This window comes from Crocuta crocuta, unplaced genomic scaffold (genome assembly GCF_008692635.1).
Source record: "Crocuta crocuta isolate KB4526 unplaced genomic scaffold, BGI_CrCroc_1.0 scaffold246, whole genome shotgun sequence".
Classification (NCBI taxonomy): domain Eukaryota; kingdom Metazoa; phylum Chordata; class Mammalia; order Carnivora; family Hyaenidae; genus Crocuta; species Crocuta crocuta.
The window spans coordinates 3,182,274-3,197,248 of record NW_027531902.1 but is presented as its reverse complement, the minus strand read 5'-3'; the positions used below and the strand labels follow the sequence as shown (position 1 = coordinate 3,197,248).

Sequence of the window (14,975 nt, the reverse complement as noted above, 5' to 3'; positions counted from 1 at the left end):
ACTGCACAAGGTAAGGAAGGATTTGGGCACCTAGAAGGTACTCAGTTGTTAGAGACAAGGTTATTAGAGGACCAAAAATTATTGGAGGGTGAAAAAACTATAAGGTACTAAGGGCAAGAACAGTCCTAAGTTTAAAAAATTGAATTGGATTGAAGAGCTACATTTCGCTTTTAAATAATTTTTATTACTTTTAGTGAGGACAATCCATGAGACTGAATTTTATTTCACACATTTGTTAAGATTTAATATATAGACAAAATCACAGATTAGGAACAAAGTCTGAAAGTCTTGATTATTAGTTGGGAAATGAGGTTACAGATAAAGTTCCTGGCGTTGAAGGAGCCCTCAGTTCCTTGGAGACACATGAAGAATTGAAGATGCAGATTAGTAGGTCCCAATGTTTAGTGGGAAAGGCAGGAGTCTTGGCAGTCAGACAAAATCTGGGTTCGAATTCTCACTCTGCCATTTACTAGTTTTGTGACATTAGGCAAGGTGTGTGAGCACTCCAGATCTGTTATTCAGTCCCTTTTGCAGGCACTGTCCTAGATGCTCTGATACAGCACGTTAACATAAGACACACAAGGTCGATAATTTAGGAATGGGGGATATTCAGGTGGGGGTTCTAACTCTAAAGGGACTAATGCAGCTCTTAACCAGGTGGAAATGAAGTTGGGCCGGGAGAAGCAAAAGATGGCAATATTCTAAGGAAATGTGCGGGAGCCTGGGAGCCTGGAGCTGCTGAGAAACACATATAGATCCCGTGGCTTTAATGCAGGTGGTTGCGATTACTTGGTGAAAACAGGTATGGAAAGACCTAACTCTGATCCAGAAGTAAGAGGCAGGGGTTGGGGCGCGGACCCCGAGCGCTTTTAAACTCCCTCTCTAGTAGGGAGAGAGAGTCCAAAGTCCACCACCACGAAAAGAAAACGACTAATCCATATTAAACACAAGCGAGAGACGGCGTCGGGTCTGGAGGTTTATATGGGGGGCGTGGCTTCGAGCAACTCACCGACGTTCTCTTCCGGAACAGGCCTGTGCCCCGGAAGCAGTTGTTTGCTGCGTCTATTGGGCCCATTTCGGAGACTGACGGGGTGTTGTCGCCATGTTCCTGTCCGCGGTCACCCGTAAGTGGGGCTGGAGGCGGCGGCAGGGTCTGCGGCGAAGGCGGGAGGCCGTGACAGGCAGGCATCCGGACGGTGAGGGTTTGAGGGCGTGCGCCGGCCGGGAACCGGCCGCTGCGACTTTCTAGGCTGTTAGGACTACAGCGTCCGGCATGCTCCGCGGCGCTCTTCCGTGGTGCTTGGGGGTCTGCGAGGCTAGTTCTCCATCCCTTTGCGGTCGCAGGGACGGTCTTGTGGGGTCAGCAGGAGTGGGGCGCTTTCCCAGTCCTCCGTAGGGATGTGTCAGCAAGATCACTGCACATCCGAACTGGGGAAAAAAACCTCCGAATTTTTGCCCACTCGTTTGAAACTCTGAAGATGAGGAAATGGCTTGAGAGAGGTAGTGACTAGGTCAATACCGCTGGGCTGGGGGAAAAGTTTCTGGCTTCCCAAGGCAGCGCTCTTTCCTGCCGACTTTTCGGTTAGATTTAGTTTCCCTCCTCCACCTGACGTGGTGGTTGCTGCAGTTTGCATGGGTTAACATGTCAAACCAGAGGCTTGTTCCAGTGCAAATGTTTGCACCTTAGAAGAGGAACATGTGGAGCAGATCTTAGATTTGAAAAGTAACTGGTCCAACTGAAAAAAGATTGTGCGAAGCATTACATCCGGAATTGTGTTGGTCTCACTGGATCCTTGTCTTCTTTCCAGAATCTTAGCGGGATCTCTACAAGCTAGGGAGTAGTTACTTGAGTGACAACCCACGGCATACTTAGTAACTTACATATTTATTACAGACATTTATATGAACTTTGCATAAGAAAGATAATAAATTGATATTTTCTTTTCTCTTTCAACCTTTCCTCTCTGCGAAAAAGTTGCCAAGAGCAAGTCAAAGTAAGTAAGGTTTTTTGTTTTTGTTTTTGTTTTAAATTTGTTTATGTTAGATTTGTTTTTCCAGGCCCAGGCAATACATCCTTATGTTAATTAAACTAAGCATTTGGCATCAGTTTTCTGAAAGTTGATTTGAGGATTACTTGGTGAATTGTTTTGGATCTGTGGGACTCTTTCAGAAAACATTTTCCCTCCTGCCCAACTGACCTACTTAAGTGAGCCATTCAAATAATTAAAGGAGCTCTTGCTCTCTTGTTCCTAAACAAACCACCAGGATTCCCAGGCTCTCTTTAGACTACTACTGTATTTCTGTTTTTTCGAAGTCAGGACGAAGGGCCATTTGTTTGGAGGCCACTGCAGGAATCTAGCTGAACAAGCTGTGATTTGATTGAACTATGGAGTCAGTTTTAATGAGTTTTGTAATCCTTTGCATTCGTAGAATAAGTATTTCAAAAATAGCAAAGATTAAAGATTCCATGCTGTACCAGAGAAACTATAAATACCAAACTGGCATCTCAAAATAAAATTTGTAGACAATAACTGAAATAAGATTTTCTGTGTTAAAAATAGGAGAATTCTTTTCCAGGAAAAAAAAAAAAGAAAAATTTAAAACAGCCTTTACTTACAACTTAAGATACATCACAAATCTTAAAACTAGGTTTTTTGGATCAAAGTTAATGGAAAACATATAAGTTAGTGCTCTCTGCCAAATAGCTTTTATTCATATAGCTTTTCCCACAATCCAGTATATTTATATTAGAATTTCCCACCTCTAGATTATAGAGGAATCTCCCATGCCTCTGGTTTCTATAGAAACCCTGCCTGTCATGTTCTTTGTATGCTTGTGACATTGCCAAAATATGTCTTGCCTTACAGACTTTGTTTTCACAACTCACCTTCCATACTATTCTGTTAGTTCCTGGAAAGGGCAGGTGCAGCCTTATAGAGCTTTGCATTTCCCATAGTGCTTTCCACAAGTAAGCACTTAATAGGTATTTACTAAATCTTTTTGAATGAAGGACTAATTATCGTCTATTTTTTATGTTTATTTTTGAGAGAGAGACAGAGCATGAGTGGGGGAGGGGCAGAGAGGGAGAGGGAGACAAAGAATCTGAAGCAGGCTCCAGGCTCTGAGCTGTCAGCACAGAGCCTGACATGGGCCTTGAAATCACACACAAACCGTGAGATCATGATCTGAGCTGAAGTCAGATGCTCAGCTGACTGAGCCATCCAGGCGCCCCTGCTGTCTTTCTTAACTAACAAATATTGTGTACCTTTTATGTATGAGGCACTGATGAAAGGGACATTGAAAGGTAGGCAAAGATGTGTAATGCATTATATAGGCTACAGATTCTTTTAGGAATTAGATAAGAAATAAGATAGCATGATACATAGGCCAGACACATGAACAAGTAACAGATAGAACAAGGTTTTATCGCTTCTCGGCCTTTTGACTAAGATCAAGTGCAAATAGTACAAGGTTCTAAAAGGTCTAGTGAGGCAAAACATGAACTTTATGCTTTGATGACCATAACTTCAACGCACTATGAAGGGGAACAAGGTTTAGCATGTTAATAGTATAAAAGTTCCAGTCCTTTTATTTTGTCCCTTTCTAATTCTACTCCTATTGCACATCCTGGAAGATAGGGCTCTTTTGAGATAGCCATCTTTATGATTTCTTGACTGGCCAGTAAGAGTGACCAGCATTTTTGTGTTGTCCCTCACTCCTGATTTCTCCTTCTACGAGGAGAGTGTCTGGGTCTGTTCCTACAACATGGTTTGATTGTTCTTGTTGCTTGATTAGTTGATTGCCAAGCCATTGTCTTATAGAACAAACCTTGGAAATCAGAACCATTGAAATTGTGGTTTATGGAAAATGTAGGCTGTCTTAGAACAGAACCTTCTTAGCACTAAGTGATATCCCACAGCTAATACTACTATACAGAGTTCTCAAAATGTGTCATCCTCCCACGACTGATTTTAGTTTATTTCCTCAGCTTGTAATAGCTTATTTTTACATCTTAGAACCATTCTGGTGAAAATGCTGAGCCAAGCTGGGACAGGTTACTCCTTCAACACTAAGAGAAGCCGACTGCGGGAGAAACTGACTCTCCTACATTATGATCCAATTGGTAAGATTCAGATAAATTACTCCACAATATATTCAGATGCTTACAAGGCCCGTTGCCGTTTCCAGACGCTGAATGTCTTTTGGCCATTTCTGTGGCCCCCTCTGACACTGTAGCATTCAGCCAGCAAGTATATGCTGAGTGTTTACTGCGGTGCTAGTTACTCTTCCAGGTGCTGGGATACACCAGGACACATTCAGCCTCAGTCCCTGCCCTCTTGGTACCTATAGTCTGTTTTGGAAGGGAGGAAAAAAAAAAGAAAAAAGCAAAAATGACTATTCTGCTGAGTGATTTGAGAGACACAGGCAGGATGCTGAGATACAGGATAAAGTTGGGGAGAGGCAGATTCCACCTTTATCTTCTTAAATAGGGTAGATCTGGGAAAGAAAGCAGCTATGTAGACAGAATAGGTAATACCATTCTGGAAACAGAAAGAAAAGAGTGTCTTCAGAAGGGGAGGGAATAAATATCCTCCTGGGATCATTTAACAGTGGCAAGCAGTTAGGTCCAGATTTGAATTAGAGGAGTATGGCATATATATATTAGTGCAGGAAGTTAAGAAATGGCATTTTCCATTTTGTACCCTCTGCTAAAATGCTGTAATAAATGGTAACTTTAAATGGTCTCAGTAGGTGGAAGTATTTGTCCAGAAGAGACCAGTGTTTCCAAGGCCAGATTGCCTGCTTACACACAAAAGACAGCAGCTGATTGCTATTGGTGGAAGCCCAGTTGTTTTTGGGTTTTGTGAGCAGAGTTGTGTGAAGTAAATTAGCAAACAAATGATTTATTTTTAAAACTCCAGGCCATTTGCTTAATTTTTGTGCCCTTGATTCTGAACAGCCTCTTTACAATTGTTTCTTAATAAGAACTGTCCTGGAGCTTCTGGGTTGGTGAACACATGCTGACTATGGGAGAGCGACCTGCTTGGAGAGGGCATAGAAGCTGTGTGCCCCTTCCTCACACCTACATGTCACTTCTACCTGGCTGTTCCTGAGTTACTGATAACTAGTAGATAGTGTCAGAATTTTTCTTCTTCTTTTAGTCATGCTGTATCATCTTTAGTTATGTATAAAGACTTCTACTCACATCATCTACAGATCATTTTACCCACTGCTCTGGCTGCCAGTCTCTTGATTCTCTCTTCAGTAATGGTGACGCAGATACCTTTTTCCAAGGGTAAGAGAAAGCCATGGTTTGTTGCCTTTGTCAGTAACAAAAATGTTGGAGAGCCAAGTGGCAGAGCTCTTGTGTTGGCATCTTTCATGTCACCTACATCAAAAGAACCAGGGTGTCTCTCTCTCTCTCTCTCTTTCTGTTGGTGATTACACCAGTTCTTCCCGGGTTAGCATCCCTGGTCACCACTCACAGATTACCAGTGCCAAACTGGATGACATCAGTAACCTTTTCCAGTCTCCACCATCAATCTGAATGGTGTCCTTCACCTTGATGAGGGGATCAGGATAGCAGATTGGAGCGAGCATCATGGGTTACCAGATGAGGGATCCCTTTTGTTCCCACAAAGATCTTTCTCACTTTGCACAACTTATATTCAGCCTCCTCAGGTGCAATATTATGAACAGTAAAGTGGCCCTTGGTGTCACAGATCAGATGGAAATTCTCCCCAGTCTTGTCAGTGTTGATAACGTTCATAAAACCAGCAGGGTAGGTTGTATCAGTTGGGACCTTGCCATCAGTGTTAATGAAACGCCGTATACTGATCTTTACTTCATACTGCTGTTAGGGGATACTCAAGTCTCTTCCTTAGGAAACTGATGAGAGGGAGACATTCTCTCAGCTTATGGGGACCAGTAGATGGACAAGGGGCAAACACACCAGTTTATCAGCATCCAGCCTTTGGAGCTGCTACATGCTTCAGATGCTTCTTGGGACCATTTGCCATGGCTGTACTGGGCACAAAAAGAGCAGAATTGAGCTGAATTGTAAGACACCCAGTTGGTGATCAGGATTGAATTGGTACCAGAAACTTATTTCCCAAATTAATCCGTTATGTAATGAAAGATACTTAACCTCATAATCAACTTTTTCATTAACTAAGAATAAGAACTCATAGACTCTCACTTCTGGCCAAGATGGAATAACAGGAACCAAATTTCCCTTCCCACTGGAAACAACAACAAAAGGACAATCTAGGCAATAAAAGACCGTGATCCCTGAGAGAATGGAAACAGACTAGTGCTTGTGAATAATCAGACAAAATGGAAAATTCCGTCTTCTTTGCTTACCTACACAAGTCCCATATCTTCAGATGTCATGAACACAAACACCTGTACTCTCCAGGCGATCTCCAGGTTCTAGATGAAGAATTTGATGTCGAGGACTTTAATCAAGGACACAAAGCTAAAGTATGTTTCAGAACAAAGATTTGAACTGAAGACTCTGACTCCAAGGCCCGGACCATAAACTAATCTATGTAGGGACCTATGAATGAGACATGTTACAGGAGGCTAAAACCTACCTACCATTGGGTGACTTCTGGGCAGGCATTCGTGCAGATGCTGACTCACAGCTACGTTCATAGCTGCCTTCAGAGTTTGTACAGCAGGTCTCACAACCACGGTTGTACCATTCATTATGCTGCATTCATCAGTGTGTAAGAAAAATAAAAATAGTATCACCTTCGACAAAAAAAAGGCCCTGACCAGTGTGAGGAGCATATAAAACAGACTCTGAGAAGCCCAGTTGTCAGCTTAAAATTGGATGATTTCTGTTCTTTAATGGAAATAAAATTCCCTGCTGTTTTTACACTGTTGAAATTTCTGGTCATTCTTTATCATAGTATAAAAGGAATTCTAGGTTTGTACCTGATGATTGGGAGTCTGAATTCTAGGATGTTACCACATATGGTAGAAAAATTATTAGAATGATAAGGTATGTGTCGTAGTCCTTTTGGTTTGCTATAACAAAATACCACAGACTAGGTGGCTCATAAACAACAGAAATTTATTGCTCAGAGTTCTGGGGCCTGGGAAGTCCTAAGTTCAAGGTGCCAGCATGGTAGCTTTCTGGTGAAGGCCCTCTTCCTGGTTCATAGCCTGTCTTCTTGCTTGTGTCCTCATATGGTGGAAGGGCAAGCAAGCATTGTGGGGTCTCCTTATAAAGCATTGATCCTGGCTTTGAAAACTCCGCTCTTGTGACCAAAGCCTTTCCATGGGCCCTGCCTCCTAATACCATCATTATTTGGGGGTTAGGATTTCAACATGAATTTGGGGCGGGGGGACACAAATATTCAGACTACAGCCATATGATACAGAGTTGATGTGATTTTTTTTTTTCTTTTTCTGATTTCTTTGTATCGGCTGGTAAAAGCTCAAAGTGATGAACTTTACAGAAAGGAATTGTTTTTTCTAGCATTTAGCTCTTTTAGAGTCTGTCTTTAGGAACATGTGCAACATTAATAAATGTTAGTTGAATAACCCTTTATGATATTTTCAGTATGAGAATGTATTGGGATTTGCATCCTTAGTATGGAGGTATTAGGAACTTATTTGTCAAATTGATTTTAAGTTTTGAGGTTGGGAAAGAATACAACCATAAACAGTTCTGATCATAAGTTGAAAATAGGAGAAAAGATTCATATATAAATTTCAAACAGACTGTTAGAACTTTTCTGATAAGGAATGGTCTAAGCCTTGACAGCACAACTTTGTCTTTTTTGAAGAAGAGAATGTTCTGGGATAGTGGACTGCCTGGCTTTGTGCCCATCTGCTGAATGTCCTACAGGCTAGCGTGATGATGTTTGCCTCGGGGCCTGCCCCATTGCCCAAGGTACCAAACAGCTTGGCAGCTCTCCCAACATATTTTACTGCAGTGAATAAATGGTTAGTTTAAGGGTAATGTTTTGTGAGTCTGCTCTATAAAGGAAATCAGTAAGGAAACAGAAAAGTTCCCAATTATTTGAGCATTTTACAGTGTACTCTGGCTAGAACCAGCCTGTCTTTTCGAACTCCTTTTCTTCATATAAAACTAATTTCCAAGGAGGAAGAACTAAAGGCTGAGACATAAGCTTATTAAACTTTGTTAAATATATGAAGGCTTATCATAAAGAAAATGAAAACTTGTCATTTTTGATTACTTGGATGAGTAAACAAGACAATATAGACTTTAATTGAACAGAGTTGATTTAGGTTAGATGTAAGGAAAGAACTTGACAGATTCATTCTTCTGTGAATTCAGCAGCAAATATTTTGACAGAAAATTAATTTTGTTAATGATCATGGATAGAAGTATGTTATTTCAACTCAACTGTGTATCTAGCAGCAACCCTGTGAGGAAGATGGACTTATCCCCCACATAGGGAAGCAAACAAAGCAGAATATTTTGAGAAATTTGTCCAGGGACTCACAGCAGATAGAAGTGGTAGAGCCAAGGTTGGAACCCAATCTTTCCGACTCTAGGGTCCCTATTTTTTCTATTACATGGAGCCAAATTAATCTTCCTAATTTTTTTTTTTTTAATTAGGATCTTCCAGTGGGATCAGCCTACCATACAAGGCCATGGAACCCTACTGTCATCTTACCTCTTACCACTGTTCCTCTGTACCAGATGCCCATTCCTTTTATAGTTCATCCAAATAAATGTTGCTCCTTCAGGGACCAAACTTTCCCTCTCCACAAGGTGTTCCCTGACCAGTCCAGTCCTTTTGATCTTTAGGGTCCTACTTCCTGGACATTCAGGGGCTCTTTCCATACTTCTGTAAACTCCACATTGCCTAGCACAGTTCTGTGGACTTAAATACTTTTTGGATTAAGAGAATGAATTCAGTGAGTGATTCAGAAACTTTTCATGAATAAAGCCTTGCTTTACTAATCTTAGTCACTCCTGTTCTGGGCAATTTAAATAGTCTCCTGATTGGTTACCAGTGAGGTGTTTTTTTTTTTTTTTTTTAACCATTTTTTTAGTTCCATGTAGAAAAACATGGAAACATTTTTTGCACTGAATCACATTGTTTGATGGGAAAGTATTGTGGTTTACTACTGTTTTATAATGCTTTGTAGTCAGTCCCTCTTGGACTTTAAAGGAGCATCAATACTACTTTTAAAATACTAGTTAATTCAGAATATATTAAAAATACCTCTGTACAGTGTAATAATATATTTTGGTTTTTTGAAATTAGTATTATAGATAAAATTCTGTTGACTGGTTAATAGTTCTTAAATCTAGCTGCCTATCAGAATCATCTGAGAATTTGTAAAAACGTAGATGTTCAGTCCTCACACTAGATGTACTAGACCAGAATTAGGGTAGGGGTAGAGGTGAGAAGTAGGAATGTATTTTAATTTAGCTCCCTAGCTAATTCTTAATCATAGAGAGCTTGGGAATCTCCTGTATACAGTATCCATGCTGATTATAGAGGAAGAAGAAAAACCCTAGTGAAAGTCTCTGTGTCATTGGGATAAGTGTGGGGTGGTTGTGTCGTAGTCCTTTGAGTCTTCCTGGTGCACTGTTTGCTTTTGGGTTTTTCGCCAAGAAGTAGGTGGTGAGAGGGACACAGAGAGAGGGAGGGAGAGAGATATGCTGGAAGTTAATGGAGTTACTCTAAAGCATTATATGAACAGTGAAAACCTTACTGCCCAGCATCTAGTCTCCAGTCTTTCATGGAGGCAATTAGTACTTTTGTTTTGGCTTTATTTCAGAGAACTATACTGTTTTGATATTTTCAGTAATGAGATTTTGGTTATAATTTTCATTCTTTTACCATACAAGAAAATCCACTTTTGGGTATATTAAACAATCTCTGGAAAGTACAAGGTTTAATGTGTATTTACTCGTCTGGCCAGACTGCCTTTTCTTCCTTGGTCTGCTCAGTTCTTGCTGCCTTTTTTCCTCAGTCCAGCTCTTAGTCTGTCTCCTGCAAGAGTGGTCATTAATTGGGTGAAGACATTGAATATTTCCGTTTTTTGCTCCTAGTTTTGTTTTTTAATGTGGATATTTCACATTCAGTGAGATGTGACCTTGTGGTGTCCCAGAGAGGCCACTGAGTGACTGGTGAACCTTGACTTTCTTACCACTTTCTCTAGGTTTCTCTGGCCTCTGGGATGGAGGAACTGAGTTTGCAAATCTGCTCCATCCTCATGTCAAAGTAGTAGTAAGATAAGAGAAAGGAGAGTGCTTGTGGTCTGACATGTATATTTTTATTTAAAAAATGGTGATGATGCTTTTAGTTTTCTGCTACAACCCATTTTTCTCTTACAGTGAAAACAAAAGTCCTCTTTGTGGAACAGAAAAAAATACGCTCCCTCTAAACAATGGATTGAAAATGAATTTGATTTATAAATGAGAAGACTGAGGGCGGGATACTGATTCAGAAATTCTGCAGCGTGTAATAAAAGAAGAGGAAATGGCACGGAATCACTGCCTCCTGTGATTTGAAGGCCATTGTGAAGGAAAACAATGTACTGAAAGAAAGTTCTTCATATTAGGACATATATCATTGCATCACATTTATTTATCTTTCTGGATATTTTTATAGCCCTTAATAAAAAATATTAAAATAGCCTGTACTATTGTCTCTTAGTGATGTTTTCCCCCACTCTTTGAAATTAAAAAAAAAAAAACCACTACATTGCTAAAGAATAACCATTGTTTCATATAAAAGAAAGTTTCCATAATGAAACTTGTGCAAGACTTTCCAGTCTGCTTCTCTTTGTACTTCATAGGAAAGGCAGAGTCATTCTCCAGAGTGATCTTGTAACAACTCCCGTGTAATAGCAGAGGTGGTGAGGGTGAACAGGGGTAAGAAAGGGGCCAGCCCTGTCACATACAAGGAACCATGAGAACTTTTATTTTGTTTTGTGCTTACATAATTAGGAAAAATGCCATTGGTCCATATTCTCAAACTCCAGTCACTGAAATAGTATTTAGGAGTTTCTAGGAATGCATTGGACTCTCTTTATCTCCTAGATTTCCTTTTCAAAGAAATGTATTTATTTTGATTTGATTTGATTTTTTTTTTAAATAAGAAAAGCTAGAGTGTATTTCCACAGGGCCATGGCTAGGGCTTCTGGGGCATGGTACCACACAGCTAACCAGCTTGGAAATTCCAGTAATCCCTAACATTCACGTAAGGACTCCTGTGCTATACTTTCTCACTCAAGCTACAGATTTTCAATAGGAAATGAGTTAAAATCATTTTTTTCTACAGATTTAGTTTTCTCTTTTATGTATCAAATTTCTGACTGAACGTAAGAAGGATCACCTTTATTTTGAGCTAAGCTGGTTCACATCCTACCCCATTTACAGCACTTCTGTAGGAGAATGATAGCGTGCCCACCGTGGCCTCAAGCGTGATGAAACCAACGCTCTTCCCTCCCCACGGCTCAGTCTGTGGAGGACGCGCCAGAGTAGCTTTCTGAAAATGGAATTAGACGTAGACAGTTGTTGAGGCTTAGTGGCTTGTGGCATTAAAGTCAATAAGCTATTTTCTGGCATCTTTTGTTAAAGCTTTGTTCAAAGCAATCAGGGGAGATCTTGGCTATTTGTAGATTGAAACTATACATAGTGATTTTGGGTTACAAGAAAAATCTTTCACCTGATCCTAGCTAAGCCTGATGTAAAGGGTCTCTGACATGTATGAATCACCTTTTTTGTTTTTAAACCCAAAAGCAAGTAAAATCTGGCTTAACAGATGACTTGTCTATTCAGCACATGAGCTGAACGTGTCCCACAGGTGGTGTTTACATTTTTTTGAATTTTTTTTTTTTGAAGAGAGAGGGGGCGTAAGTGAGCGATGGGCAGAGAGAGAGAGAATCCCAGGAGAGGCAGAGAGGGGGAGAGAAAGAAGCAGCACTCACCGGAAGTGGGGCTCATGCTCACTCCAAACAGGGCTCAAGTTCACTCGAGGTGGGACTCAAACTTAACAAATTGTGAGATCATGACCTGAGCTGAAGTCAGATGCTTAACGATTGAGCCACCCAGGTGCCCCCATGTTTACTTTTTAAAAAAAGTTTCCTTCCTTCCTTCCCCCATGTTTACTTTTTAAAAAAGTTTCCTTCCTTCCTTCCTTCCTTCCTTCCTTCCTTCCTTCCTTCCTTCCTTCCTTCCTTCTTTCTCTCTCTCTATTTATTTTGAGAGAGAGCAAGTGGGGTAGGGGCAAAGAGAGAGAGGGGAGAGAGAATCCCAAGCAGGCCCCACACCGTCAGTACAGAGCCTGATGTGGGGCTCAAACTCACAAGCTGTGAGACTGTGACCTAAGCTGAAATTGACTCAGGACGCTTAACTGACTGAAACACCCATGTGTCCCCCCATGTTTACATTTCTAAAAAATCAACTGCTGATACTTAAACATTGAAAAGATTTCAATAAACATCCAGACTTCTGGCTTCTCTTGCAAAACAGAAACTCTGACAACTCTAACACTGGATATCCCTCTTAGGAACTGCTCTAGGTCCAATTCTTGTGCCCTCTTCCTTATTTAACATTCTCTGCTCTGGAGCTTAAGTTCTGGAGAAACAAATGAACAAACAGGTGGGTAATAACTGATACACACAATAATGAAGCAGGGGGAGAGAGAGGGAGTTGTTGGTGTAGGGTCAAGGGTGTCTACGGGAAGCCTCTGACGGTAACATTTGCACATGTGAGGGAGTAAGGCACATCAGCTTGTGGGCAAAGAGTGTTCTAGGCAGAGGGCACAGTAAGTGTGAAGGCCCTGAAGTGGTTTGAGTTGGGTGAGGAGGCCAGTGTGAAATGAACACTGAGGGGAGAATGGGAAGAGACGGCATAGAAAGGGAGAGGGGTGTAGGATACAGACTCTGCTGACCCTTCCCGGAGTCTGGAGCCTGCTTCAGATTCTGTGTCTTCCTCTCTCTCTGCCCCTCCCCAGCATGCGCTCTGTCTCTCCCAAAAATAAACATTAGAAAAAATGTTTTAAAAATAATGAAAGCTTAAGTATGACTTCATAAATGAACATATTTGCAAAGAAAGGAGAAAAGGATATTTTGTAGTAAGCTGCCAGCTAAGAGTGGCTATCCCCTTCCCCAAGTACATTTTATTTCCAAGTACGTTTATTTTAGGGTTAGCAGCAATCAAAACAGATCAAGTGGCAGGTCTTTTTTGTATGGATAAGATGACTGTGTTCCTGCAGCCTGGACGCTGACTGCTGCGATGAAATTGGCTCTCTTGAGCATTTCTTCCAAGGACAGATTGGGGTAGTAAGCCAGATAGAAGGCCAAAGCCCCCACAAAACTGTCACCAGCACCCTGTAATTAAAAGCATAGTTGTGGAGATAAGCATGTAGTCAGTCACCTGTTAACCAAACTGTATTTTAACAATATTTAAGTGCACTTTTTAAGGTAGAAGATTTTTAGGTCAAAGGATAGTACAGATGTTTCCATATGCCCCACATCCAGTTCTGGTAATGCCTTGTGACATCTGGTATTGTGGTACATCTGTCATAATGAACGAAATGGTATTGATATTAGCTGAACTCCATACTTGATTTGGATTTCGCTAGCTTTGCTTAATGTCCTTTTTCTGTCCCAGGATCTCCTCCAGGATGCCTAGTACATTTAGTTGTCATTGCCTTAGACTCTTGTAGGCTGTGACACTTTCTTGGATAGTGTTTGTTTCTGAAGACCTTGACAGTTTTGAGGACTGGTCAGATATTTTGTAGAATATACCTCAGCTGGGCCTGGTCTGTTTTTCTTACAGTTAGACTGGTTATGGTTTTTGGGAGGAAGACCACAGAGGTGAAGTATCGTTCTCTCATCACATTATATCGAGGGTACATACTGTCAATGTGACTTGCCGCTAATCATGTTAATCTCAATCACTTGGCTAAGGCAGTCTTTGCCAGGTTTCTCCATGTAAAGCTACCTTCCTCCCTCTTTTCATACTGCACCCTTTGGAAGCAAGTCACTAACTATAGTCCATACGTAAGGGGTAGGGTAGAATATTATTTGGAATGCTTCTCTTTGGGAAATTTGCTCCCCCTGCCCCCAACTCATCACATAATTATATCTGTATGAACTCATGGGTCTTTTGAAAAATTTTAAAAATTTGTTCTTTGGGCTATAATCCAGTACTGCATTACTTCGTTGCTCAAATTGGCTCCCATGGCCCTTTGACATACCCCATTGTTTTATCTTTCGGGTGCTTTACTTTCTGATATTGTAAGATGCTCCAGGTGCATCTTGTATATTCCCTGCTTTAGTTCTAGAATTAGCCACTTCCCCATTAAAATGGATGCAGAAAGTGGCGAGAGCTTTTCAGATATTATTTTCAAACTAAATATAGGGACAAAACAGTTTCTTCCCATTTTCTCTGAAGCTCCAAAGATCTGATTCGGCAAAGTACACATACGGACACACAGAAACGGAAAACACCAAAGAAAGTCTTTTGACTTCCACCTTCAGGCCGGGTAATACTGAGTCATGTGTTCATCTAACAAATGTATTTAAAATAATTTATGATTATACAGTCTTACTTGAAAAATCATTCTGAAATCAGGGTCACTTTCCAGTTTTTTTCCCAGTTTGTTATTCCATTGCACCCAAGAGTTTTCGTAACGAATCTTGAGGCTATACTTCAGCCTTTGTAAAGAGCCTTGGCATGCAAGACTGTTCCAGCTGCATAGGCCCGGGACAGTGATGGACGCTAGTAAAGGGGTAAAATTCACTGTGGATTAAATGCTAAGTAGTGTGGCTGAATTTATAAATGCTGCTGGATGCTAAGACAGAGTCTGGAGAAAGCCTCCCTGAAGAAGGGAGTTCTTACAGATGAGACAGATTTATAGAGAAAGAAGGCCTCAAGGAACAAAGACACAGGAGGAGGAAGGAACAGAGTGAGCTCATGAGACAGTGAATGGCTTTAAGGAGAATGACATTTCCCCTTGTTTACA

General features: G+C 40.9%; 2 protein-coding genes and 1 pseudogene across 6 annotated transcripts in view; 1 reads left to right on the top strand and 2 right to left on the bottom strand.

Moving 5' to 3' along the window:
* The first annotated feature begins 739 nt into the window (after positions 1-739).
* Positions 740-10,641, top strand: MRPL33 (mitochondrial ribosomal protein L33). 3 transcript variants are annotated; one of them, XM_077774039.1, is made up of 5 exons: positions 740-802; positions 1,031-1,196; positions 1,976-1,994; positions 4,017-4,123; positions 6,177-6,883. In XM_077774039.1, the coding sequence occupies exons 2-5, from the start codon at positions 1,103-1,105 to the stop codon at positions 6,179-6,181; spliced, it is 225 nt and encodes a 74-aa protein (XP_077630165.1). In that variant the 5' UTR covers positions 740-802; positions 1,031-1,102; the 3' UTR covers positions 6,182-6,883. The 3 variants fall into 3 exon arrangements, with proteins under 3 accessions (XP_077630165.1, XP_077630166.1, XP_077630164.1); XM_077774040.1 differs by lacking the exons at positions 740-802; positions 6,177-6,883 and adding an exon at positions 10,334-10,641 and having other exon boundaries at positions 1,031-1,124; XM_077774038.1 differs by lacking the exons at positions 740-802; positions 6,177-6,883 and adding an exon at positions 10,334-10,641 and having other exon boundaries at positions 1,044-1,196.
* Positions 5,208-6,020, bottom strand: LOC144239899 (small ribosomal subunit protein eS4, X isoform-like; annotated as a pseudogene).
* Positions 10,642-13,104: 2,463 nt separating the features above from the next.
* Positions 13,105-14,975, bottom strand: part of RBKS (ribokinase) — an 86,782-nt gene continuing 84,911 nt past the window's right edge. For all 3 annotated transcript variants that reach the window (XM_077774131.1, XM_077774129.1, XM_077774130.1), the window contains one exon: positions 13,105-13,335. In XM_077774131.1, the coding sequence (XP_077630257.1) occupies positions 13,162-13,335 (174 nt within the window). In that variant the 3' untranslated portion in view covers positions 13,105-13,161. The remainder of the gene's footprint in view (positions 13,336-14,975) is intronic.